This window comes from Magnolia sinica, chromosome 9, assembly GCF_029962835.1.
Source record: "Magnolia sinica isolate HGM2019 chromosome 9, MsV1, whole genome shotgun sequence".
Classification (NCBI taxonomy): domain Eukaryota; kingdom Viridiplantae; phylum Streptophyta; class Magnoliopsida; order Magnoliales; family Magnoliaceae; genus Magnolia; species Magnolia sinica.
This window is the reverse complement of record NC_080581.1, coordinates 75,100,682-75,127,326: the sequence shown is the minus strand read 5'-3', so window position 1 is coordinate 75,127,326 and position 26,645 is coordinate 75,100,682. Positions and strand designations below refer to the sequence as shown.

The 26,645-nt window shown below is 40.7% G+C and overlaps 1 protein-coding gene across 1 annotated transcript; it reads right to left on the bottom strand.

The window, feature by feature from the left end:
- Positions 1–224: 224 nt before the first annotated feature.
- Positions 225–6,516, bottom strand: LOC131255701 (protein FAR1-RELATED SEQUENCE 7-like). The gene is made up of 2 exons (XM_058256495.1): positions 6,367–6,516; positions 225–1,753 (listed from the first exon to the last, which is right to left on the bottom strand). The coding sequence occupies exon 2, from the start codon at positions 1,729–1,731 to the stop codon at positions 460–462; it is 1,272 nt and encodes a 423-aa protein (XP_058112478.1). The 5' UTR covers positions 1,732–1,753; positions 6,367–6,516; the 3' UTR covers positions 225–459.
- Between the last annotated feature and the right edge of the window lie 20,129 nt (positions 6,517–26,645).

Genomic DNA, 26,645 nt, shown 5'->3' with positions numbered 1-26,645 from the left:
GCGTAGCCCCACTCCAAATAATAACATATTAGCCCCAATACGGCAATTATTATTGTTCAAATACAACACGAAATGGACAGAATGCAAGTTTAGGGTTTGTGTTACCATCACCAATAAAAATGGTCCTAACCCCACTTGGAATTGAATGAACAGCAATTGGGTACAACTGAGCATCCAAACACGCCCATAAGCATTAGTTAGAATCAATTTCATCCAAATGTGGATTAACCTTTAAAATCGACATAGAAGATCTAATTAACATTGATTTGTTCATCATAACACTGATAAGCAAAGGACTGAGGCCTCACAGTTGGAAGTCTCAAATGCAGCTTTCTTCTTAAAACACAAATCTATCATGGTTACACCAATCACATAACAGAGATCTCCTTGATTGAATTGATTCTCCATCAGTCAGATCATCAACTGCAATCTCACAATCCAAACCCTCAATATGGCGGCTTAAAAACAGCCAAATCCAATATTAGATTGCTCGCCTCCATGATCAAAAGGAGGGGCATTATCTGTAGTTGCCAGTTCATGATTGTGTGTCTTCTCGAATCTCGTAACAGCCCATCTGTCTGTGCCTCTCTTCTTCACTATAAGCATTGCCTTGCACCCTCCCCTTGTGGTGGGCCGCCCTCGCCCTGCTGCTGAAGTTCCATCCTTTCCATCTACATTTTTCTTATGATGAAAACCCTCTCTCGAACATACAAATTGCCAAGAAATGCATTCCTTGTCACGCTTCGAGCGTTCATTACGGCCCACACGGATGCTAAACCCTGACCGCGCAGCATATTCTTTATAGCATATCTTAGCGGCATCCTTAGAGTCAAACTGCATGCCCACGACAGGCTCAACCCTTGCTGCTTCTTCGGACCGAATCACCTCATTTTGCCGTGCCAAAGAATCCAAAGTGATCAACAAGGGTTTTCTTGAGGTATTAGATGCACGCCTTCGCTGACGAAGGAGAGACGCTTTACGTGGGTCAACTAGTTCATGATTATGCTCCTTTTCAAATCTTGTAATGACCCATTTGTCGGGGCCTCTCTTCTTTAACAAAAGCATTGCCTTGCACCCTTCTCGCGTGTGTGCTGGAATTGGCAAAACTCTGTCCGTCCGTTCAATGTATTTCTTATGACGGAAGCCCTCTTTGGAACATACAAATTGCTGTGAGATGCATTCTTTGTCTTTCTTCGAGCGTTCATTACGGCCAACACGGATTCTGAAACCAGCGCGCCTAGCATATTCATTATACCACGCCTTTCCTGCCTCCCTAGATTCAAACTGCATACCCACACGGGGTTCCAAGGGATCTCTATATACAACCAACTCTTTACAGACCGAACTTAGCTCTGTTTCATTGGACTCGCCCCCACGAGATCCGATGTCCAATTCTGTCGCTGCCATGCAGCATTCTGTAGTATCATCTTTTAAATCATTTCTCACCATTTCACAAGCATCAACCCCATCAGGCTCAAGATCCACTACCATGCAATGTTCAACAAGATCATGTTTCAAACAATTTCCCACGATTTCATCAGCATCGGCATAAAAAGGTTTGAGGTCCACTCCCATCCAATGATCCATGGGGTCATCTTTAGGAACCATTGAAGATTCCAATGATGTGACACTTTGATATGCGCTTCCCATGTCCAGTGTCATCCAACGTTCCAAGGCGTCATCTTTCGGCACCATAGAAGCATCCATTGATGTGTTATATGTGCTTCCCATGTGGCATACAGTTCAAAATAACCTGCAAATATATCACAATGACAAGAAAAGAGCTACCCAATTACTCACTGCATACATAAGCAAACAACAGAGTTAGAAACAAAATGATAGGCATGCTAAAGACAATCACTCCTTGATAAGTTTGCTAGTTCTGAAACTGTCACACGCTAATGTATGCAAGATCAAGGTGCCCATTAAGTGAGCCCCATTGTGTATGTGCCCTGCTCAAGAAACACATTGTCCACTCATCATGAGGGCCTCAGATGTACATTGAATCTCAATCGTTGGAAAAATCTACTCTTAACCATCCAATTTTTCATCAGTGGCACAGCGGATTCTACGCCAGCACATATGCATGATCAAGCCCATCTAGGCCGACTTAGAGGATCGAAACACAATTTGAGTGGGATTCAATGAACTAAATCTGAGTGGATCATTTTTGGGAAATATCAGAAGATGGGATAAAAACATCACCTTTTTTTTCATTTTTTACATTGTTTTGGTTGTATTTATACATGAATGGGCCCGTGCTTGATTTGTGTTCGATTAGGAACTATTTGGCCGACTTTCAGCAGGCCAAACTAACACTGCCCAACAGACGACATTCTTACCAAAGAATGGCCTGTTACATCATCAAATACATGTCCAAAAAAGAAAGAACACACACTTGCAATGCTCACATTTTTTAGTATTTAACCAATGGTTTTTCCCCGTAGAAAAAAGTTGGCCATTACAGAGTTGGATCAGCCGATACGGCTACAGCTACCATTAGGTGATGCCTTGGTTTGGACGGCCCCTGAATTGCAATTTAGAAGTGATTCAGCTAAATAGAATCTAACCTAAATGGTATTTGAACGGTTATGGTTTTTGTATGGCACAATAAGATTTTAGGCCTCTTAAAATGCTATTTGTCAGGTTCTATTTCAAGTAGAGACTAGAACTGCAATTTGAGAAGTGGACAAGATTCTCATGTGGTTGACTAATTAAAATCCTCAAATGAAAGTTATTCTTTTGAGGTGTGGGCGACCAAACATGGGTTAAATAACACACAATTGCCATTTGCTCCCTTTTCCAATTGGCACCATAAGTACCTTTCTTCTAACAGGGTATAGACATGGCCATGGCTTACAGAGAAAAAGAACAAGGAAATTTTGGAATGATCAATGTCAGAAACTGTTAAAACCGTCATAACCCTACTCAGAGTGTGTCCTCGCACATAAGCCCACATGAGTCACAATTGTTCTGTTTTGTTATAAAGCACCCATATTCTAAGCAATTTTTTAATCAATTTCACCAAGGCAACTAATGTAACGAAAAATGTTATATCAACAGCTAAAATGTTATAACAGCTGGATATAACTATAAATGCCTAGCTAGTAGCTATTTAAAACCCTGACTGAGATAATAGCGTTGTCAGAACATTTTATGTTCCTTTTTTTTCTTTTTTCTTTTTTCTTAGAGTCACTCTAAGAAAAAATAAAAAATAAAAAAAGGAACATGAAATGTGCTCAAAACGCCTAGTTACCGTCAAATAAGGGTACTGCTTCACGGCCGTTATTTCCCCAACCCTGCAAAAATTGCTAATCTACCATATGAGATCTCTAATAAAGATCCAATTCTCCAGCAAAAGAATTGCTAATTTTCTGTGACTTCAAAGCTTTGTCCAATTGAAAGCTTCCCTAGAACTCCACGTCCAGGTCTTTTCCAGACACTACAATTCGACTACTGAAGGGATCTTTGGAGCTAGGGCATCTGTCTCTGTGAATCCCGATGCTTCGATGGGTCCATTGTAGAGTGTCCCTGGCCTCCTGCAGGTTCACCTTGATAAGTTTATAGGGATAAGCAATGTCAGATTGGTTTCTTTGGTTTGAGCTCGGTTGATGCTCAAACTCTGGTGGAAATGTTCATCAGATAGAACCACCCAAAGAATCTCTCGCTCTCATTTGCATGCTCAAGTGAGAAAAGAGGTTGAATGGGGTAGCCCTTTCAGCACTCTAGAGGCATTTAATGCAAGACCCCATGGCCAATTGTTACCCACCATGTGTCACCCAGCAGTTCATTTCTGGATCACAAAGTTGTCCTCTTACCTGCCTCAGCTCCTACACAGGTTCAGCTCTTGCTGATTGATGCAGATTGGGCACTGCCCCTGCCTGTACCAACGTCGGTATAGGCACGACGTGACGGGATTTGATCGAACAGCAGGCTACTGTCAGAGATGGGCGTACACAAAGCATGTCTGAAAGTTGTTCAACCAAGTACATTCTCGAACAGGCCCCATCTTTGACAACGGCCTGCCGTCCAATCAAATCCCGTCATATCATGCCTGTACCGCCATCAGTACAGGCAAGGGCAGTACCAAATCCACATCCCCTGCTAATATGTTTCCACCTATCTTCACCGTCATTGCATGTACCATTATGGGAACTAGGAAGCGGTACCTTCACAAGCCAACTTGGCTCCCCTCCTTTGCCTTCGCATTAATTACCTAAGGCCTTGCCAATTCACATTCCTCGTGCTTTTTCATCTTTCCCGGTGTCTGACAACTATCTTCTAGTTCTATAGAACTCCCAGCCCCCTACTACACCTGCCCAAGGGAGGTTCAAATCCGACATGCACTCACAATAGAGCTTCTATGAATGAGATGCATCAGCATCCAAGGGAGTTTGAATCTCCAAAGTAGATGAAAGCCCAAGCAGATCCTTGAACACATCATCCACCATCAACATGATCTGCAGGATGTGAAAGAACCTTCCAATTAAAGTGAATAGTAGGATCAAAAAACATGTGGCATGCCCCATCTAGGCCATGAGGTTGTACCGAGAATCTAGTAGGCACCCTCCTCTTTATAGAGTCCCTAATTTATCAGCAACAACTGCCACAAGCACTCAGTCAACCCAAGAGAGGACTATCCAAGAGACAGCTCGTGATGCACTTCTGTCCATCAGTCTCGGCCATTCTCCATCAACAGGTTCTTACAGCCCTTGTTAGTTAGTCACTCAGTAAGTTTGAACTTCGAACAAACCTGCATACTAACCATCCACCCCTTTCCCTTTCTTTCAAACCATCAGCCAAAGCAAACCTCTACCATCATAGCCAAACCAGCTTCACTTGGAAAGTCGAAATGGCAAGTCCCACCACTTGCACACACCTATCTTCCTGACAAAATGCTTGCAAATATAAATATAGAGCTGAAGCTTTCGATAATGTATCTTGCCCCCTCATTGGTAGTCTGACAAAACACAAAAACATCAAGCACCGTTTCAACTAGCATCCTTGCACTCTGGGCATATCCACCAATCCCCTCCTATTATTGGCCCAAACACTCTTCCATCAATATTCTAGTACAAGATGTGAACTGGGGTACATCCAAAGGCACTTTGATTGTGCCGCCCCAAATGCGATCTGGGGTACATCCAAACAAGCACTAACTTTATAGAGCCACTTTATGCATACTAGTCTTTTAATCCTACTGTGATGATATGAGGTCTCCTTGAGATTGGCATTCGGCCCATCCTATGAATACATGTCACGCAAGGTCCAATTCGATCAGCTGAAATTTTCAAATTTGAGGATTACAAGCTCTGAACCTACGTGAGAAATAAAGAAATTAAGCTTATTGTATGTGCAAATTCGAAAAACTTGATTTGGACCACATGGCAAACTGATTCATGGTGGATTGCAAACAGAAATCGAATTTGAAGAGAGATGGGCAATTCATCGGATTTGGCAACAACAGCCCACTTTCTGTGGTTGTTTAATCGAGTATCGTAATAAGTTTATGGACGTTCTGCAACAATTGAATTATTCATATACAATTAAAACCGGGAAATAATCCGGTTGTGCACATCGAAAGGTGAAACCCTAATGCAGGTGAATCTTATTGCCAGCTGGTTTTGGTGATGGGAAGTGGGCCCGGTTGAACCTGCCACATTCTGAAGGTACAAACCAAGAAAGCCCCACTTTCCATCATCAGATGGTGATGAGATCCATACACCATGAACCATTCCCACGGCCAAAATTCACAATCAAACGGCATCAATATGCCACTGGACACCAACAAACACCGACAAACCTGATAAAATTTTACCATGCTATCGCTGTCCAATCAAGATTGGAGAATTGAGACCCTATAATTATCAATTCTCACCGGGCGGTCTGATCAGGTGGGTCCCACTTCCGATCACCACCGTTCTTGATCAGCCGAGGATCCACCCATACCGAACTTTCGCTACGAGTGTCCGGCACCGGATCATTAATCCATAAATCCAATCCGGTGAGAGAAATCATAAATCATTAAAAAACAATAAATATCAAATCCAATAAGCAAAAAAAAAAAAAAAAAAAAGGCAATCAAAATCTGAAAAAAGAGAACCGCCCTTATTGAAAAAAAAAACACCTTTTTTCAACAACTGGTAATAGATTAATACCAATTAAAAAATATGTAATTGTATCACCAAAAGTAGGAAAAGAGGGTGCATCTATCAAAAGGGTGGCTGTAGATGTCAATTCCCATAACGAATATCATCAAGGGCCACAGCTCACAAAGATTGCGGAAATTATTTATATATATATAATTAAAACAAAAAAGATAATCAAATAAGAAAGAGAGAGGGGGGGAGGAAGGGAATTACTTACAGATTTTGAGCTTAACGCCTCTGATTTTTCTCGTATTTCATTTCATCCGATCCAAAAACGGGAGAAGACGATGTTAGGGCAGAGGAAGAGAGAGAATTTAAAGATAGACCAGAAATACCAAAGCGATTCGCGCGAGGAGATATCGAAGAAAGTGAATCTCATGACACGTGTCCTTTCCGTACGCGTGCAGAGGCCGGTTCCTCATAGAATAAACCCATTCAACAAGTGCCGCGCGTGGGCCAACCGAGGTACGTGCGGCATCTAACCCATCCATCAAAGTTGCATGCCTCTGAAATAGGTCGATCCAACTACTAGCTGGGCTGCCACGTGGATTTAATGTTTTTTTGGTACCGTTATTCAATGTTTCCTACGTGTAGGTATTAATTAAAAGCTGAAATTGAAATGACAGAATGCAATCGTTTGATATGTTCTGGTGTGGATTGGGTACTAACCCAACCACGACCTAGTTAGAAAAATGGACGGTCCCGTCAGGTTTACGTGGAGCCTATTGTCATGCATACGTTTTATTCACATCATTTAGCCATTTTGATGTATCATTTTAGAGCATAAGCCTTAAGTGGACCACATCGCTAAAAGCAATGGAATTTGAAAGCTTGCCGTTGAAAACTTATCAACTGGTATAAAAGTTTTGGATCAAGCTGATATCTATGCTCTCTGAGTAATAAGTAATGACAAATAAATATTATGAGGTACATTAACAAGTTTTCAATGATAGGAATTCAATTCTACTGCTTTCTTACTATGGTGTTGTCCTCTTGAGCCTTGAACTTACCATCTTTTCTAGCTCATGCTCTGTTTATTAAAATAAATGAACGGTGGGGATAAAACATATAAATTATGATGGGCCCACAAAATCCTTGACGGGACCCTTTTTCTAACTAGGTCCTGGTGGGGGTAGTACCCAATCTAGGCTGGTGCCTTAAATCATAGCAAAATTAATAGTTTGTCAAAACGCTTTCAAATTCATGCCTGCCCCTCATATTACCTAAACATCGCTAACATGTTGGCATGAGATTGTAAGGCATGGCAAGGTGCTTAGGTGCTTTATGAATGAAGTTCCTGTGCCCTTAGTAAGGATTCAATTCCAAATTTGAATTGGAATGAACCTAAATGAGCATGAAACTAAATAAATAGGTAAGGAACATGAAACCATTCTATTTCAGAGAAGTTTGAAACAAATGAGGGCCATGAAGTAGGTGAAGTGGTTGGCGAGATGTGATTCCCAATAATCCTATTCATGTACCAAGGGACACAAGGCTGAGACTACTCTCAAGCTTTTGAGACAGAGATATGGTATAAAACACTAAACTCTTCTATTCTAGAGATCTATTAGTGTTGCACTTGAAGTCCTCGCACAATATTTGGATTAGGCTAACCCAACCCCATCAGTTCTGTAAAGCCTATTTTCATGCATATGTTTTATTTACATCATTTAGTCATTTAGATGGATTATTTTAGGGCATGAGCCTCAAGTGGACTACTTCGCTTCGCTGAAAGCAATGGAAATTGAAAGCTTACTGTTGAAAACTTACCAACTGGTATAAAAGTTTTGGATCAAGCTGATACTATGCTTTTTGTCGAAATGATGACAAATAAATGTTATGGCGCACATTAAAAAGTTCTCAATGATAGGAATTCAATTCTACTACTTCATTCCTATGTTGTCATCCATTTGAGCCTTTATCTTACCTTCTTTTTTAGCTCATGCTCTATCTACTAAAATGAATGGACAATGTAGATAAAACGTATAAATTATGGTGGGCCCCACAAATTCCTTGATAGGACCTCCATTTCTAACTAGGTCCTAGTGGGGGTAATACCCAATCTAGGGCCGGTGGGTTAAATCATAGCAAAATTAGTAGCTTGTCAAAACACCTCTGAATTCATGTCTGCCCCTCACATTACCTAAACACCACTAACATGTTTGCATGAGATTGCAAGGCATGGCAAAGTCGCTTAAGTGCTTTATGAATGAAATTCTTGGGCCCTTTCCTTACCAAGGATTCAACTCCAAATTTAAATCAGAATAAACGAAAATGAACATGAAACTAAACCAATAAATAAGGAACACGAAACCATTATATTTCAGAGAAGTTTGAAACAAGTGAGGGTAATGAAGTAGGTGAAGTTGTCAGCGGGATGTGATTCCCAATAATCCTATTCATGTACTAAGGGACACAAGGTTGAGACCACTCTCAAGCTTTTGAGACAGAGATATGGTATAAAACACTAAACTCTTCCACTTTAGAGATCCGTTGGTGTTGCACTGGAAGTCCTCGTACAATAATTGGATTGGGCTAATGTTTAGGACATCCATGTCACGCTCCAGACTCGGTAACCGGACTCACAAGGAACCCGATAGCCGGTTATAATCACAACAACCTCCGTAGTACCCCATTCTCGGCTCCTAAGGCAGTTCCGATCCTGGATCCCACAAGGAGGATTTCTATAACCAAATAATCATTTCCAATATGAGCATACCTAAGACCACAGCAAGTAAAATCTCAAAAATAACAAAGGAACGCATCGCAAAATTCACTATGAATTTGAACTTTTACAAGCTTTCATAAGTTCCAAAAGGACATACATAAGATAATAGAAGAATGAGAGAAAAATCTGCAACATTGGGGTCCTCAAGCTCAACTTTAATCCAAGCTCTACCATATGACGCCTGCATAGGATCTCCTGCATGCATCAATCGTGCATAAGCTTATATAAGCTTAGAAGGTGGTGAAAGTGTGTGACAATGGTGCACAGAAGAATAGTAGAAGGTACAGAAAGAGAAACATGCTCAATGACAATATCACTAGCCTTACCAAGGCTTATCATGAATACGATGTAATGAGTACTGGGTGCCATACTAAGGCAATGCATGAAGGGGCTTATACAGCCGATGTGAATGCGATGTAAAGTAATGTCAGTGCTCATGACCAATCCACATATCAAGTACATTTCCATTCATAAAGAAATCACCGGGGTCTATTACACCGCTGGATGACTGCCGCTCTACAGACCCCGCACAGTCAAACGAGCGTAAGAGACCTCATTACCCGCTTGTGAACAGTCAATCACAGCAAGGCCTAACGGTAGCAGACCCATTTACGAAATGGTCAGACTCAGCCTAGCAATGCCTCCTTACATCAAGCAAGTAAGGACACACCCCTACCCAACCGACTATATGATAGTGGGAGTCGCGGCCTAACGGTATAGGCCCTCGTGCGCTCATAGTTTCCACTCGGTCACAGTGTTGGGGCAAATCCTTGGTACCATAGAAGTTTAGAAAATTTCACTCATGGGCATCCTATGCACCCGATATGCTTAAGTAATATTTCTGGTATTCACACACATAGTCATCCACAAACGTCCCTATGGAGGAAAGGCCCTGGTGAAGCAAGGGCGGTATCATCATGAAATGTGATGCCAATGCATGAGTCACACATACAGATCATGCACAAGCTTCAAGCACTTAATGTGTACAAGGGGAGAAATTCCATCCCTCTATGACCACCACACAATGCAATCAATTCACACAGATGATGCATATGGGTCACAATGATGTAAGTGCGCTACCTGTAGAATATATTCCTCCTTCCCAAAGAGGGACAAGGTCTAGATACATAGACAGGTGCTCTAATGAGAAGTGAAGTTCTTTAGTAGGGGCTCAATACTTTAGGATGACCCACGAGCTAAGAGAGTCATAAAGCCTCAAGGAGGAAACGGTTCTTACAAGGTCAAAGGTAGGCCTTCAACTATATATGAGGACCCTATGGGCCTACCTTAGGGCCACCAAGGAGGACATCCAACCTCAACTAGGTCCCAAAAGGTAGCCCGCTATGCATATAAAGTAAAGTCCAAGGCCCAAGCAATCCAGGACCTAGTGGGCCATATACTAAGCCTAATACATAGGCAACATGGTGGGCCCCTGAGCAAGGTTTGGACCCAACCATAAAGATTATGGGTCCACTCATTGTGGTGGGCCTAATGGGCAGCCCATTATTCCAACATATGGGTGATCCTTATATTTAAAACAAGTAAGTTGGGCCTCACATCTCGGCCCAAGTTTGAGTTTATTTTAATGGGCAAGCAAGGGCCCAACTACTTGAATATTTAGCCTATAAAACCCATCACAATAGCATGATAATATAGGCCCCAAGGGTCCAATGGGCATATAAAAAAGTTTCAAGACAATGGGCCTAGGAAAACTCAACAAATAACTAGGAAGACTAGTCCAATAAAAACCCGATTGGAATGGGCCTTAACTATGTACTAATTAAGTCCAAAATCTAATTAAAAATAGGGCAAGATATGTGTAACAACATCTCCAAATTTGGTGGACCAAGCTGCCCCAAAACATCCATTTATGGGCAACAATTATGGGCTTATTGTTGAAATTCTAACCCACCCATAATCTGGCATTGCTGGAAATTCAAAAATTAATTAAATTATATGTTTATTTTAGTTCCTGGTTACCCATACATGTCACAGGGGGGGTCCACCAGATAAAGGGAGTAGATTAAACACATAAATCAGATGGAACATGCTACTCGACTGGACGTCCAACAGTAGCCCAATGGGCTGAGCGTCTCACGTGTAGGCAGCTCTATGGGCCTGGGTATTTGACCTAAAAACTCATCCAATGAGCCCCAATTGGATGCTACTAAAAGGAAGGATGATCAAGTCCCCTATGGACCCCACGTGGATGAGCGGTAGGATATAAAACATACTGAGGTGGGCTCACAAAGTGGCCTAGACAACCAGCCAAGGCTGGACGCCCCAACCTGGGCGTCCCAGCCTAGTGGGCCAATCTAGGCCGCACCATGGATGGTACAGGGTCCCGATGACCCTAAAAATTTGCAAGGTAGTACTTTCATGGGTGGGCCACACCTCCATAAAATTTTGTGATTTTTGGATAACTGAAAGTATTTTAATTAATTTAAAGAAAATAGTCTGTCCAGAAAATCTGTCTGACCTGGACGTCCCAACATGGTGGTCCGGTCCAGCCCTTGCCACGGTGTGCACAGGGGTCCGTTGGCCCCAAAAATAGGTAGATGGGTCTTGCCATGGGTGCTCCACTTCTCTAAAAAATTTCATAATTTTAGGATGATCTAAAGTATTTTAATTAAATTAAGGAATACAATCTATTCAGAAATTCTGCTAAATGCAGAATTCTGGATAGACCATGATTGAGCACCCAATGGGGTGGGCCCTGGATGTCCAAAAATTGGAAAAATTAAATTTAAACATTTCCATATATGTGTAGTACAAGATAGGATCCACCAAAGTGGCCCACCTGATCAGAAACTATTTTAAAATTTTGATTTTTCAAATTGCAACCTTGCTGGAATTACAACAGAAATTTAAGCAAGGTACCCATATTGGCTCACCCTTTTGGAGACCCAAATAAGGTCAATTGGGGTTGAAATTTGGCATGCTTATAGGTGGGATATACATCTTCAAAAATAATATTTTACTTAGTATGAAATTCCCCACCAAAAGTCCCAAATCCTGGCCTCAAGTTGGCCCAAAAACCTATCCAGATAGATTTGGACAGCAACATATACTTTACAAAAATAAATTGCAAACATAAATTAAATGAGCATCTAGCCCCTGAAAATCATGGTGTGGTCCACCCAAGTGGGCCCTAAAAATATCCAAACCATCCCATCACCAAAAACAAGCTTACATGCACTCCTTTTTGTGCACTTAAGGGCCACACGTTCAATGGAAGGGACTTGTGAAAACGTCCCCTCTCTATGGATGGTTGGGATCTTGTTAGCCCACAAGGTAGGCCACACACTCATGATCAGCACTCTCAGTAAGAAAAGGAGAAGCATCTTGCCATCACGGGAGGGCTCCGTCACTATTGAGCTGTCCCCACACAATCATAACCACAAACAACAATATAAACACATCTACAACGTAGATCTTGTGATGCATGGCCTAGATCTTTGATATAAATGGTTGTGATGCCATCCCAGCCACATGTAAGGGTATAGATGACCCATCATACCTAGAGAAATAAGAAAAATCCCCATGCAAGGGGTCTATCAAGGGAAGAATCCCATGCATGGACATGCATGCACAAGATGGGCCCATTGGCCACATCTAGAAGGTTGTGTAGGATCTCCACCATTAATTGGTGGGTCCTACACATCCCAAATGAGAGAAATGAATGAATCTACACCATGAAGAAGGAAAGTACATGAAATGGGGAGCACCCACCTTGGATTCTTCACAAAATCTATATCTTTTATCTCCTCTAACTCCAAGGAAGAGAAATCAATGGATGAGATGAAGTGATAAGGGCTAGATGGGAGGGGATTAGAGGGAGAAGGGGCTGGAATAATGGAGGGAGATGGGATGGTTTGGAGTTGCTAGGGAAGAAGAGAAGAGAGAGAAATGAGAGGGAAAGAGAGGGAAGTAAGCTTTTAAGAGAAGTATTCATTACCTCTCTTACCTAGGGCAGAGAAAGTGATGATTGTAGTAGGGAGATACAAACAAGGTTGTAGGGTGGTAGCCTTTTAGAAATTTCAGCCAAGGGTGACATCATGTGATGGGAAAATGTGTAAACCATGGTGGGGTCCACCAATCATGCAATCAATGGCCCATATCGATTGATGCTCATAACTTGAGATGTACATATCGAATTAATGTGCGGGATGCGGCGTTGGAACGCGGCGCCGATACGGACAAGATGGCATGGGTCTCAGGCCGATCCGAGTTGGGTCAACATGACCGAACTAGAGGAAGATCGCAAACGCTAACCGGAAGTCACGGGTTGCCGGGATTTGACCGGTGGGACCGCGAGACCTAGAGGAACGAATTGCACACACTCGGATAGGGTCTTACAATCCAGCACAATTATTGTATAACAAGCTTATTCCATAGGAAAGGAATGGACCTTAGCTTAGGAATTGTACCATATGACAAGTGGGATAAATGAGCATGGGGTCATTAACTAAATGAGCAGCCCCTCATGTAGGGGAAGGAAGTGTGTCAGAGATGATGCATGGCTTAGGCTAAGATGGCAAAAGCTATTAAGTGAAACTTGTGCCCGTGTGCGAAAAGAAGAAGAGGAAGAAGAAGAAGAAGAAGAAGAAAGATAAATCACATTATAAGGGATATGGCACAGAAATGAAAAGTTTATAAAATTACCACTAACTAAAATCTCATAATCTCCAGCGAGCTAGATACCATTGAACCACAATGACGTAGGAGTAAAGATGTACAGTTTCAATTTTAATAACCCCATGTGGCACATTTATGGATTTTGAGTAAGGGCCTTAATTACAGGAAAGGAAAGCACCAAAGCATCTTTCCCATGCTCGTACAAATGTACAATATCTACTTTATAGGATTTAAGACTATTGAGTAGCTCTAAATTTCTACTTCCAAATAAGTAAATGAACGAAGCTAGAAATAAAGTAGAACTACAGCATGAGACGTATGAGAAGAGAAATTTAGGAACATAGTAAGATAAAAGTGATATAAAAAAATAGTAAATGGGTTTATCAAATTAGTTAAAGAATGGAGAGAGAGTGTAACGCCGTGAAAATTTAATGATGATGATAATAATAATAAAATGATAATAATAATAATAATAATAATAATAATAATAATAATAATAAAAGATTATTTTATCTTATCTTATTATATCTTTATCTTATCTCATATTTTATCTCTATCATTAATCCGTCTAACTCATATATACCCCTAACCCTCCTCATATCTCTCAAGTCTCAATCCCTCAAATGATTCTTTCTTTTTAAAGAGTATGTCGTAAAAAGAGTTTTACTTCAATACTCCAAGTTAAATATTAACAAAAAAGACACCCTACGACAACTGAGAAAGAGAGAGAGGATTTTGGATAGCTTAGATTAGGTATGTCTATCGTTCTTCTTTTAGTATTTTTATGCATTTAATGTAAATTGATTCGATCTATGCAGTGAACAGTGTAGATCAGCCACGCATTCATTACTTTGAATTATGGGTAGATATGATGTAAAGGTGATGGAAGTATAAAATTCTATACGAAATTTTTAATTTTGATTGGTGTGCATCTGGTCGAATCAGATTAAATCCGTATCGATCATATGATCCCTAAGGCCAATATATACAAGGGTCGTAACTCCCATATCAATCTGACCATTGGATGGACCACATTAGTTAGATTTAGAAATGTTTAATAAGGAAAGCTTAAATTTTTGTGCAAGTATTGGTATCACTTGGCATATAAAGTCGAGATGAGTCATCAATGTATGTGTGGTTAGATCCACACCATTCATCCAATATGTAGATGCGAAATATGTCAAGACCTTAAGAATCTGGATGCTAAAAAATCTGAATGATCTAATCATTCGGTGGGCCACCCCTATCAAGCATTTTCCATTCAATTTCATAATCTTAAAAAGAAAAAAAATAAAAAAGCTAAATTTTGATAATTGAAATTTTAATTATTTAATCATTTAGGGTTTAGCCACCTACGCTGTTAATCAAAGGTGGGCCCCACCATGTAATATAACCAGGTCAATAATAATGTTATGGATATAGTTGATAGGATTTTTTAAATTCAAACCGACCTGATTACCTTATGGATTCTACATTACTAGACTCAGGTGAGTAACCCAACGTGTATTATGATTTATTGCAATTAAAATAAATTATTTGTGATGGTTTAATTGATTGATATACTGATTTGAGTGTTCTATTTCAATATTATATGATGTGGTAAATTATATACTAATTTGTACCAAATTGCATGAATGATAATAATTGTACGTTAAATTTAATTATCAAGACAAGTATCTATGACAGTTAGGAAAATAATACATACATATCATCTATCTTTCATTACATGTACATAATGCATGATCGATCCTAGGCGCCCTCCATGAAAGAAATGTCGATCTTGATAGAGTGTTACCAGATGCGGGATATGCCCAAGCCTAACGAAAGGTAGAAGCCTACCTAACGGGTGGAAACGGGTTGACAATATCCAACAAAATAGATAGATGATCATCTCATCTGATGCATTCATACACAGTTTACATCCATATCATTGTACATACCAGTGTTGTCAAGTGCAATCGCATATGCGAATATGTGATCGCATATGCGCATATTTTTGGGGCGATTGTATATGCGGCAGTGGCATATGCGATCCCTGCACATATGTGATCGCATATGCGCATATTTTTGGGGCGATTGTATATGCGGCAGTGGCATATGCGATCCCTGCACATATGTGATCGCATATGCGATGTATGCGATCGCATACTGCATATGTGATCGCATAATGGCCAACGGTTAGATTTCTAACCATTTTTTTATCATTTTTTTAAATCTAGATTTTTTTTTTCTCTATAAATATGCATTCTAAGCATTCCTAGAGACAAAAAAAGCTCAAACTCTCTCTCTATTCTCTATTTCTCTTACTACATCCTCTCTTACATATTTCTAATTCTAACTTCTAAGTACTCTACAATCTACGTTCTACATCCACTCCTCTCCATCCATATTCCATTTCCATATTTCTTTTCTTTTCTTTCAACTTTTAAGAATTATGTACAAGAATTAAGAATCAAGAATCCAAGATATATGATACATGATACATCATACCATCCATATTCAAGAATCAAGATTCAAGAGTCAAGAGACTCCTCTCCAATCTCCATCTACTGAATTGATTGAACTCTCTTTCTAATTTCTACTTTCTAGTTCAATCAAGATTCAAGGGAACATACATAACATCACTCTCTCTTTCTATCTCATTTTCATTTAGAGTTTTATATTTCATAATATCCAAGTTCTAACTAAGTTTTATAAGTTCTAACTTCTAAGTTTCTAATTCTAACAACTTCTTTCTATCATTTTTTTTTAATTTTGTTTGTTAATTGATTTGTTACTTTATTAGTTGTTAGTTGTTACAACTTACAAGTTTGAAGTTACAACTTACAAGTGACAAGTTACAACTTACAAGTTATAACTTACAAGTTACAACAAGAATTCAAGATCAATACTCAAGTGAAGGGACAAAGGTGAAGAGAAGACAAGTAGACAACTTAGACAAGAATTTGGAAGTTGAAAGTTGGAAGTTGGGAACCTCTTTTAGATTTGTAATTTTAATAGTATTTATGTGTAAATCTCTCTCTCTCTCTCTCTCTCTCTCTCTCTCTCCCCTTCTCTTTGTACAAGTGTAACTCAACTCTCTCTCTTTTTCTCATCTTTTTTCCCTTTTCTTCTCCCTTTCTACAAGTGTAAGTGTGTAACTCAACTCTCTCTCTCTCTCTTCTTCTCCCTTTCTAGTTTCTACAAGTATAAGTGTGTAAGTGTAACTCTCTCTCTCTCTCTCTCTCTCTCTCTCTCTCTCTCTCTCCCCCAAGTCCCATCTATTTAGGCTCTTTAGTCTTTACTCTTACTTACTCTCTTAGATCTATTCCTTTCTTACTTTTTGGTTCTTCTTCTTAGTCTCTTACTTTACTTTAGTTTTCTTTTTATTTGTAGTTTACTTTGTAGTTTTTATTTAGTAGCTAGCTAGCTACTTTTTAGTGCTATACTAGTAAGTGGCAATCAATAATACACACACCACCATCCACCATCATAATGTCTTCTTCCCAATCTTCCTCTTTAAAGTCCAAGTTGAATGACCCGGGTTGGAAGTATGGGCACTACCGTAGTGCTACCGAAAAGACTCACATAGTATGTGAGTTCTGGTGGCATTGCAAGGCACAAGCAACACCTTGCACATTTACGGGATCAAAAGCAAAAGCATGCGACAAAATTACTTCAGAAATTCGAAGGGAGATCGTAGAGTATATAGAAAAACAATCAAGAAAGAAATGCGATAATGCCCTACATCAGGAGGAATATATGGAACAGATGCATATGAAAATATAAATGTAGTTAATGTAGATGAATCTAGTCCCACTCCTCCTACTTCGACAGGCCGGTCGAGACCACAAGTATAACCATCGAAAAGAGCTCGAGGGCATGAGCCCATATATAGATGGTGTAGACTGCACCCCGAGGATATGGTCGACCAAAGGGGTACAAGGAAAGGGTCGGCTCAAACAACTTTAGAGAACCGGTATGAACAAAAAGATAAAAAAACCACAATTCAATATATTGCTAAGTGGTTTTACCAAACCGATGTTGCTTTCAAGGCTGTTAAATCGAAAAGCTTCAAATTAATGATTGAGACTATAGGTCAATTTGGACCTGGGCTTAAACCTCCTTCATATCATGAAATGAGGGAGACATGCCTAAAAACTAAAGTTAAATATACACAATCCTTCATAGCTGAATATAGGGAATTATGGAAAATATATGGTTGTTCACTAATGCTCGATGAATGAACCGATAAATTCGGTGGGTCTCTCATTAACTTTTTAGTAAATTGTCCAGCTGAGACAATGTTCTTGAAGTTAGTGGATGCGTTGGGTCATTCACACACAGGAGAATATTTGTTTAACTTACTAAATAGTGTAGTCGAAGAAATAAGTGAGGACTACATTGTATAAGTAATTACAGATAATGCAGCCTCATATGTAATAGTCGGTCGTCTTCTTATGGAGAAGAGGCGACGTTTATTTTGAACCCCCTGTGCGGCCCATTGTATTGATCTTATGTTATAAGATATAAGTAGATTATTTATAAATGTGATTGCAAGGGCTAGAAGAATCACGGTCTTTATGTACAAACACGCCCTTCTTCTCAGTCGAATGAGAAAACACATTGGAGGTAACTAGCTACGTTTAGCAGTCACCTGTTTCACTATGGCTTTTTTAACACTATAAAGGCTACATGCAAAGAAATCAGAACTTAGAAGCTTTGTAGTATCAGCCGATTTTACAAGTGGACCTTGGTCAAAGAATTTTGTGTCACGCCCTAGACTCGGTAACCGGATTCATAAGGAACCCGATGGCTGGTTCTGGCCGCAACAGCCTCCGTAGTATCCCATTCTCGGCTCTTGAAGCAGGTTCCGATCCTGTGATCCTACAAGGAGGATTTCCATAACAATATAACTATTTCCAATACGAGCATACCTAAGATCATAACAAGTAAATCTGAGAATAAAAAAAAGGCACATATCACAAAATCCACTAAGAATTTGAACTTTTACAAGTTTACATAAGGTCCAAAAGGATATACATAAGATAATAGAAGAAAGAAAGGAAGGATGCAATACTGGGTCCTCAAGCTCAGCTCTAATCCAAACTCTGCCACTGCGACACCTGCCTAGGATCTCCTGCACGCATCAATCGTGCATAAGCTTATAGAAGCTTAGAGGGTGGTGTAAGTGTATGATAATAGTATACAGAAGAATAATAGGAGATACAGGAAGGAGACATGCTCAATGAGAATATCACTAGCCTTACCAAGGCTTATCATGAATATGATGCAATGAGTACTGGGCGTCATACCAAGGCAATGCATGAAGGGCTTACATAGCCAATACTAATGTGATGTAAGTAATGCCAGTGCTCATAACCAAACCGTATGTCAAGTATATTTCCAATCATAAGGAAATCACCGCGGTCTATTATACTACTGGATGACTGCCGCTCTACAGACCCCGCACAGTCAAACGAGCGTAAGAGACCTCACTACCCGCTTGTGGACAACCAATCACCAGCAAGGCCTGACGGCAGCAGACCCATTCACGAGCTGGTCAGACTCAGCCTAGCAATGCCCTCTTACATCAGGCGAGTAAGGCCACACCCCTATCCAACCGACTACACAACAGTGGGAGTCGCGGCCTAATGGTATAAGGCCCTCGTGCGCTCATATATTCCACTCGGTCACGGCGTTGGAGCAGATCCTTGATACCATGAAAGTTTTGAAAATTTCACCCATGGGCATCCTATACACCCGGTATGCTCAAGTAACATTTCCGGTGTCCAAACATGGCCATCCACGATATATCTGTGGAGGCTACAACCCTGATGAAGCAAGGGTGATAATGCTCATATATTATGCAATGCCAGATGCATGAATCACACAATCAACTATGCATCAATTCCAAGCATCCAACATGCTCAAGAGGGAATATTACGTCCCTCGGGAAGACAACATGCAATGCCCAATGGCACAATCATAACCACACACACAGTGTCATCCAAGCATACAATGATGCACATGGGCCATGAAGATGGGTCTAGGCACATCATGCGGTGATATACAAAGTAAATTACATTCCTCCTATCTAAGAAGGAACTAAGACTAGGTACTTAGACAAATCCATAAGGAATCCCACCTCTAGTGGGGGCCCATTTATCTGGGGTAGCCCACGAGACTAAGCATACAACTACGGGTCTAAGTAATATAGAAATGAGCCTAGCAACTGTCTAAGATAAGTATCCAATCACTCTTAAATACAACCAGACCTAGAGGGGTCCATAATGGGGACATTTAACCACCATTCCCCAAAAAGGCATATCAACCATGAACTATATGGATAAAAGGCCCAAGGCCTACACTTAAGATAAAAATAAAAGTAACCACATACATATATTCCTCATAATAGGCCATAAAAAGATATAATACCACTTTTAACAACATGGGCTCTAAGAGGGGAATTAAGGCCCAAGGCACAATTCCCAATGGCCATAGAATCCATGCATTAAGTTGGACTTGGTGGGCAGCCTGCGTACACAAATACGGCCTAAAAAAATAGGTTTAAGTTTGGATGAAATGGGCCCCACTACATCAGCCCAATAACTAGCAATTTAAGTAGGCAACCGAGGGCCCAATACTATCCTTACCTCAGCCCACAAGTCCATCAAAATGGTGGAACTCGGACCAATGTATGGTTGGGCCAAGCTGGGATGTCCCTGCCCAATCTGGGCTCACTGGATGTCCCAAAATTCTGATCTTAAGATGGGGTCCTCATAAGATCATTAAAAGTGACCCAAAAGAATGCACTGATTAAGCCCAAAGATTATAAGAAAGCATAAGCATGTAACACGTACACAAGTTCTCAATATGGTGAGTCTCACAGCCAAATAAAGTTGTAACCATAAAATTGTACATCGAAGGCCCTTTGATAAACTTTTGGCCCGTTTCACTTCCTGGGCCTGCTAAGGTCCAGAAATTAGTCGAGTATGTGGAAATAATCTCATGAAGGCCAACTATACTCACTGAGGGACCCCACCAGATGGAGAGTGTGTATATATCATGAAAAGATCAAGTGGGCCTGTGTAACGCCCTGGTTTTCAGAACCCAAGTATATGACCCGTGTCCCAAAAACCCGAGTGTTAGCTTTAAAGGATGGTCAAGTTCGAGTGTACATTTTTTTTTCCTTCATCAGAGTAAGAAAATGAGCGTAGTGTGGACAAATCGACATAAAGGAGAATTTCATTATCATTCAAATTTACAAGAAGTTGCCCATAATGACTTATACAAACCAATGTCTCTGAATTTAACAAGTACAAGATTTACAAGAATTTAATACATGAAGAATAGTGGAAAGCATATAAATATAAGCCGCAAGATCACGCAGCTCCTCCAAGTAAATACAGCCATGCATCCCTGGCAATCGTACCCTGCTCCTCATCAAGTCTGAACATACATATCACTAAAGCCACCTGTACTACCTGTACGGTTGTATATTTGATGGATGAGTGGCCAACTTAGTGTGAATTCCCCTCAAGATTACACACCGCCGCATTAGGTAAGAAATAGTATAAAACATCCAGATAATCAAAACAGAGTAAATGCAGTCTTATTAGGTGCATGGATGCATGAATGCAATCATCGACCCGGGTAAATCATCCAGACGGTCGGAGCCCCAGGAAAAAATCCAGACAGGCAATGGGGTCGTCACCCAAAGATGTGAGTGGTCATCAGCGCAACACGCAGCGTAATCGTATGGGCATGAGTGATCCAAGTCATCATTATAAATCGATCGGCTGGTCATTAGCGCAACTCGCAGCGTAATCGCATGGGCATAATGATCCAAGCCGTCGTAGTATGCCATGCATGATTAGCCAAGTCATTATTAGTCTATTTACAACCAGCCAATTTAGATAAGCTCAAAGGTCACTACGGGGAGCACATGGCCCAGCGTAGGCCGACAGCTCGGGCATAATGTCCCATTACCACCATCCCCGGCTCATGAGGCTACCATCTTAGGATGTTTAATGGAAACCCATCGACTAGTGGCCAATCATATTACAATATATGGGGCTTACCATCGTATGGTTACACAGTATAAAATATCGAAATCATATAGAAAAAATACCAGAAACAAGCCACATAGGGCGATATCAAACAAGCCACGTAGGGCAATTATCAAAATAAGCCTCATAGGGCGAGTATCAAAACCATGCGATAAAAGACCATCCTTGAAAACTATTGGACACAACAACCCTGGATGGTAGGCCCACATTAATGATCCATTTAGACCACCAATCAATAACCACTAAATCGAAGGTCCATTTTAATCACAACCAGTCGGGTTACATCCTAAGTATGGGTGTACATTTATAGGTGGGGGTTTTCCACTAATGTACCAGTTTAAAGTTTATAAGCAATACACGAATAATCCACAAGCATGAACAAATATACAGGATGAACATTAAGCAGGCAATATAGCAATTCAATTTCCGCCAGCTAACACATGTGATTAAAAGAGAGAGATATCAATTATAATTTTTAATAAAAACTATAACTTAAGCTAATGAGAAGATGGAAAGCTCAAGGGGAAGAATCATCACCTTAAACTTTGAATCGCCACCAGTGTTACTAGAGAGTGCGTGTTTCTTTAGAATCACACCCTATCATGAATCATAAAGTTACACAGTTAGGTCCAAGTTTACACACTATTTAGGTTTAGGGTTTAAACCTAGGGATATTGAGTTATCTATCTTAGGGTTTTAATGTGGAGTTTAGGGTTTTGTCTTAGGGTTTAGTTCTGGGTTTAGATTATGGAATTGAACTCTATTTTGGGTGTCCATTAGTGGTATTATCAAAGAGAGTAATAAATGAACATAATTAATTAAATGAATTGGTTATAAATTTAGGAATATCAATAATGGTTACTATTATATTGAATTACCTAACAATGTCCCACTACGAATAATAATATTAGTAATTCCCAAAACAATTATTAATATTAACAATATCCATAATATTAGCTAACATGACACTAATAATTATTTTAATGAAAATGATTAGTGTGTTCTAACATTAATAACAATATTTTAAGAACGACAAGATATTAATGATAATTTTTATATGTGCTAACTAATATCCGTATGGGTAACTTACTAATTGTTAATCATACCTATCTTTAATAATCCTAAAAATGACATTAATAACAGAAATGATTATTTAAATTAGAACAGAAAATGTGGGCTCACCCAGTCGACTCAGTTCAAGCCGAGTTGACTCGGACTCTCCCTTCACTGGCTTTTCTTCTCCTCCTCCTTCTTCCTTCCTTTCTCTTTTCTTTCCCTTCTTCCTTTTCTTTCTCTTTTCTTCCTTTTCTTTTCTTCAACTCCCACGTCTGGGAATGACCAGCAAGGAGCTGGACTGGACCAGGCCTTATGACTCACAGCCCAGTCGACTCGCCAGTGAGTGCCACGAAGAGGACAACCTTCCTCTCCTTCTTCTTCTTCCCTTTCTTCTCCTCTACTTTCTTTCTTTCCTCATTTCCATCTGCTGGAAATCCAGAAACGTCTGGACTAGACCAGACTCACGCCCAACACGGACCGCTCAACTCAGTAGCGAGTGCAACGGCTGCACTCACTCCCTATCATTTCTCTTCCTTTCTCACTCTCTTCTCTTTTTTTTCTCTCTTTCTTCTTCTCCTCCTCCTTGTTATTGGAGGTACCCAGCCATGACCGGACCGAGTCCCAGTCCAGACAGTGACTCAATGGGTCGAGTTGAGATGGTGCGGTGCAACAGCTGCACCACTCCATCTTCCTCTTTCTCCTTTCTTCCATCTTCTCTCTCTCTCTCTCTCTCTCTCTCTCTCTCTCTCTCTTCCAGTCAGAAATGTCCCATTGAGGATGCCAATCCGGCCAGATTCGACTCGGTTTGGGTTGCCGAGTGCGGTGGATCGATGAGGAAGAAGATGACGCCATTAATGGCGGATCTCGAATGGAGGCTTCTTCCTCCGATCTGACGGCATGGGATGGTTCATATGAACCCTAGGGAGCTTATAGATAAGCTCATTTGAAGCTTTGGGATGATTTGGGTGGTGGGTTCGCTGGTGGAAGGGAAACGGTCGGTTCCCGAGCAACGGTTGCAAAAATGGAGGGTTAGCTCCCGTTTCCTTGATCCTCACGCCTCTTATGCTTGCCCTGATCCTTCCTAAACCGTCGGATCAACAACAAGTGGCCCGGATCTTCTCTGGCCGAAACCGCCTCCAAATACGGTGGGCAAAACCGAAACTGAACGTGGTTTTGTTTGGAAAACCATAAGAAAATGGACGGCTGAGATAGCCCTCCAAGGGACGGTTGAGATGGAAAGATGCACGGGCACGTGGATTGCCAAGCTGGCCTGCCAAAACAGTTTCCATTTTCGGAAACTAGTGTTTGCAGGGATGGTTTGCAGTGAATATAGTGTATCCATGTGCGCAAGAAAATCTATTATGATTGTTGGGTTTTGGTCAGGAGGAGTTCCCTGACACAATGGACGGTTTGGATCAGAGATCCGACTTCATTTGGTGGGCCACCGATCAGAATCTCAGGGACGTCGTCCGTCGAAAGGAAGAAAAACGAAAGAGGGAGAGAACCTCTCCGTTTGCGGGAAGTCACGGGTCAGACCCGTTTGACTGTGCTAGGCCGACCAGTGCACAGCGGGTGCATCCCCTGTGGTGCACATGCGACGCAGGTGTGGGGTCCACCGTGATGTTTGTGAGAAATCCACTCCGCCCATTCATCCTGGAAGGTCCTGTTCAGGGCCTCTTGGCCAAAATCAGGCGGATCCAAGCCTCAAGTGGGCCCCATGGCTTGATTTGGGTCACATTGGTGGATTCCCGCTAATCTAATGGTCGGATCGGCTCGAAACTGAACGTCAATGGTTAAAAGGGTTCAAGGGTCCATTTAAGGTTTTCCTCCTACATTATTAACTAATACTAATATTAATATGGATTAACATGTAATTAACATAATTAAAACTCATACATAGATATAAATATAATTTCTAATATTAACATGCTACTAATCACATATTTATTAATATAAAATTCATAATATACAATATCATATTATACCTACATATAAATTGAAAATAGTACAATATCATATTTGAAATCACATTGTTAAATACTCGATTTTATTTAAAATATCTAACAATTTTTGTTTGCATATTTATGAAGAATATTTAATGCTATACTAATATTATAATTCAATTATACATTGTGAAATTACCACTCATTATGTTTATTTAACATAATATTATTTTCAAAATATTTCATATACATTAAATATATATATATCACCATATTCCATACATTTTCAAGTAAATTATTAAAATACATCTATAAAGTTTGATCTATGTTTGCACAAAATAATGTACTTATGAAGCATCATTTGATGTATGGACAGTTTGATTTATCTATCAAGTGATTGAAATTTGAATACAAGATTTATTTGATGATGTAGCGGTCTTTACGTTCAGGTTTTATGCTAGGACATGGGGACATTTAATTTAATTAGACTAGTGTCTATACTAAGTTAGGTTATGTGGTAACACCCGAGTATTGAAAAGTATGGGGTGTTACAGCCTGCTACTGGATTGTAAGTCCAGCAGCAACCCAAGGCAGAGAGTGCTTCCACAATCGGGTGATCCAAGGCTTGGACGGCCTGGACCAAACATGCATTAAGGTAGGCTCCACATACATGCACATTGAGCCTTAAATAAATGGCCTAAGGTCTATGGTGGGCCTTTAACCACCCATAGAGAAACCTATGAGCTTACCTTAGGATCACCCAGGAGGATATCCAACCTCAACTGGTTTCCAAGAGGTAGCTCGCCACTACCCATATAATGAAAGATCTAAGGCCTAAGCAATGTGTGGACTAGTAGGCCATACACCAAGCCCAACTCATAGGCCATATAGTGGGCCCTCAAGTAAGGTTTGGGCCCAACCACAAAGGTCATAATTCCACATATTGTGGTGGGCTTCATGGGCAGCCCAGTAATTCATTTACATGGGCAAGTTTCACATTTAACACAAGTGAGTTGGGCCTCACTTTTGGCCTAAGTACAGGGTCAGTTTAGTGGGCAGCCAAGGGCCCAACTTCTTGTGTATTATTGCCCCTAAGCCCATCACAATAGATAGGAGAGTATAGGCCCAAGATCAATGGGCCTATCCAAAAGAACTGACTCCACAAGGCCTACTTGCTAACACAAACATGCATATACTATATCACATAATGGGCCCTAAAGAAATGGCCCAAAATAAAAGTCATCCAATTCATACATTATGGTGGGCTTGAGGGCAGCCCATAAACCCATGAATACACATAGGCAAGGCCTATACTGACAGTGTGGGCCTTGCCACATCAGCCCAAAGACTTAGTAAGGCCCTCCACAATATACATTTATGTGGGCCCCGCAAGTCAGCCCATAATTAAGCATTTCATGAGGGCATCACGGCTAATAAATACACACGGTCAGTCTGTAGACGGCCCGTTGGGCCCGTGAAACAATAAGGTCAGGCCCTACACGATCCTAGGCTCAAGAAATAGGTTTTCAGCCCATTGGGCCTATAAACTACCAAAAATCTGGTTAAGGCTAACCCCCAACATCACCACAAAGGTGAGCCTTAAGAGCCACTAATTATGCCCAAAAATGTCTAAGGAAATAAGGCAAGGAGTATGTGCAATACTCCCTTAAATCTGGTGGGCCACAACAGCTCCAAAATAATCAACTATAGAGCAAATTTGGGCCCCTTACTGGAATTCCAGCCCACCCACTTCCTGGGCCTGCTGGAATCCAAAAATTTATGTAATTCAGATGGGTTACTAGCCCATGGTGACCCAAACATATCACAGTGGGTCCCACCGGATGAGAGGGTAATGCACAACACACATTAGAAGTGGGCCATGCTGCTGGAATACAGGCCCAGCAACAGCCCAAGGTAGGGGTGTCCCGTGGTGGGTAGTCCTACGGGCCTGAGTATCTGGCCCAAAACTGACCCAAGTTTGTAGGCCACACCACGGTCAGTACAAGGGCCCGATGGCCATGAAAATTTACAAGATGGTCCTCCCATAGGTGGACCACGAATCCTCAAAATTTTTTGATTT

Coding starts and splice junctions, on each gene's coding strand:
- LOC131255701 (XM_058256495.1), bottom strand. CDS start 1,731: ATGGGAAGCACATATAACACATCAATGGATGCTTCTATGGTGCCGAAA.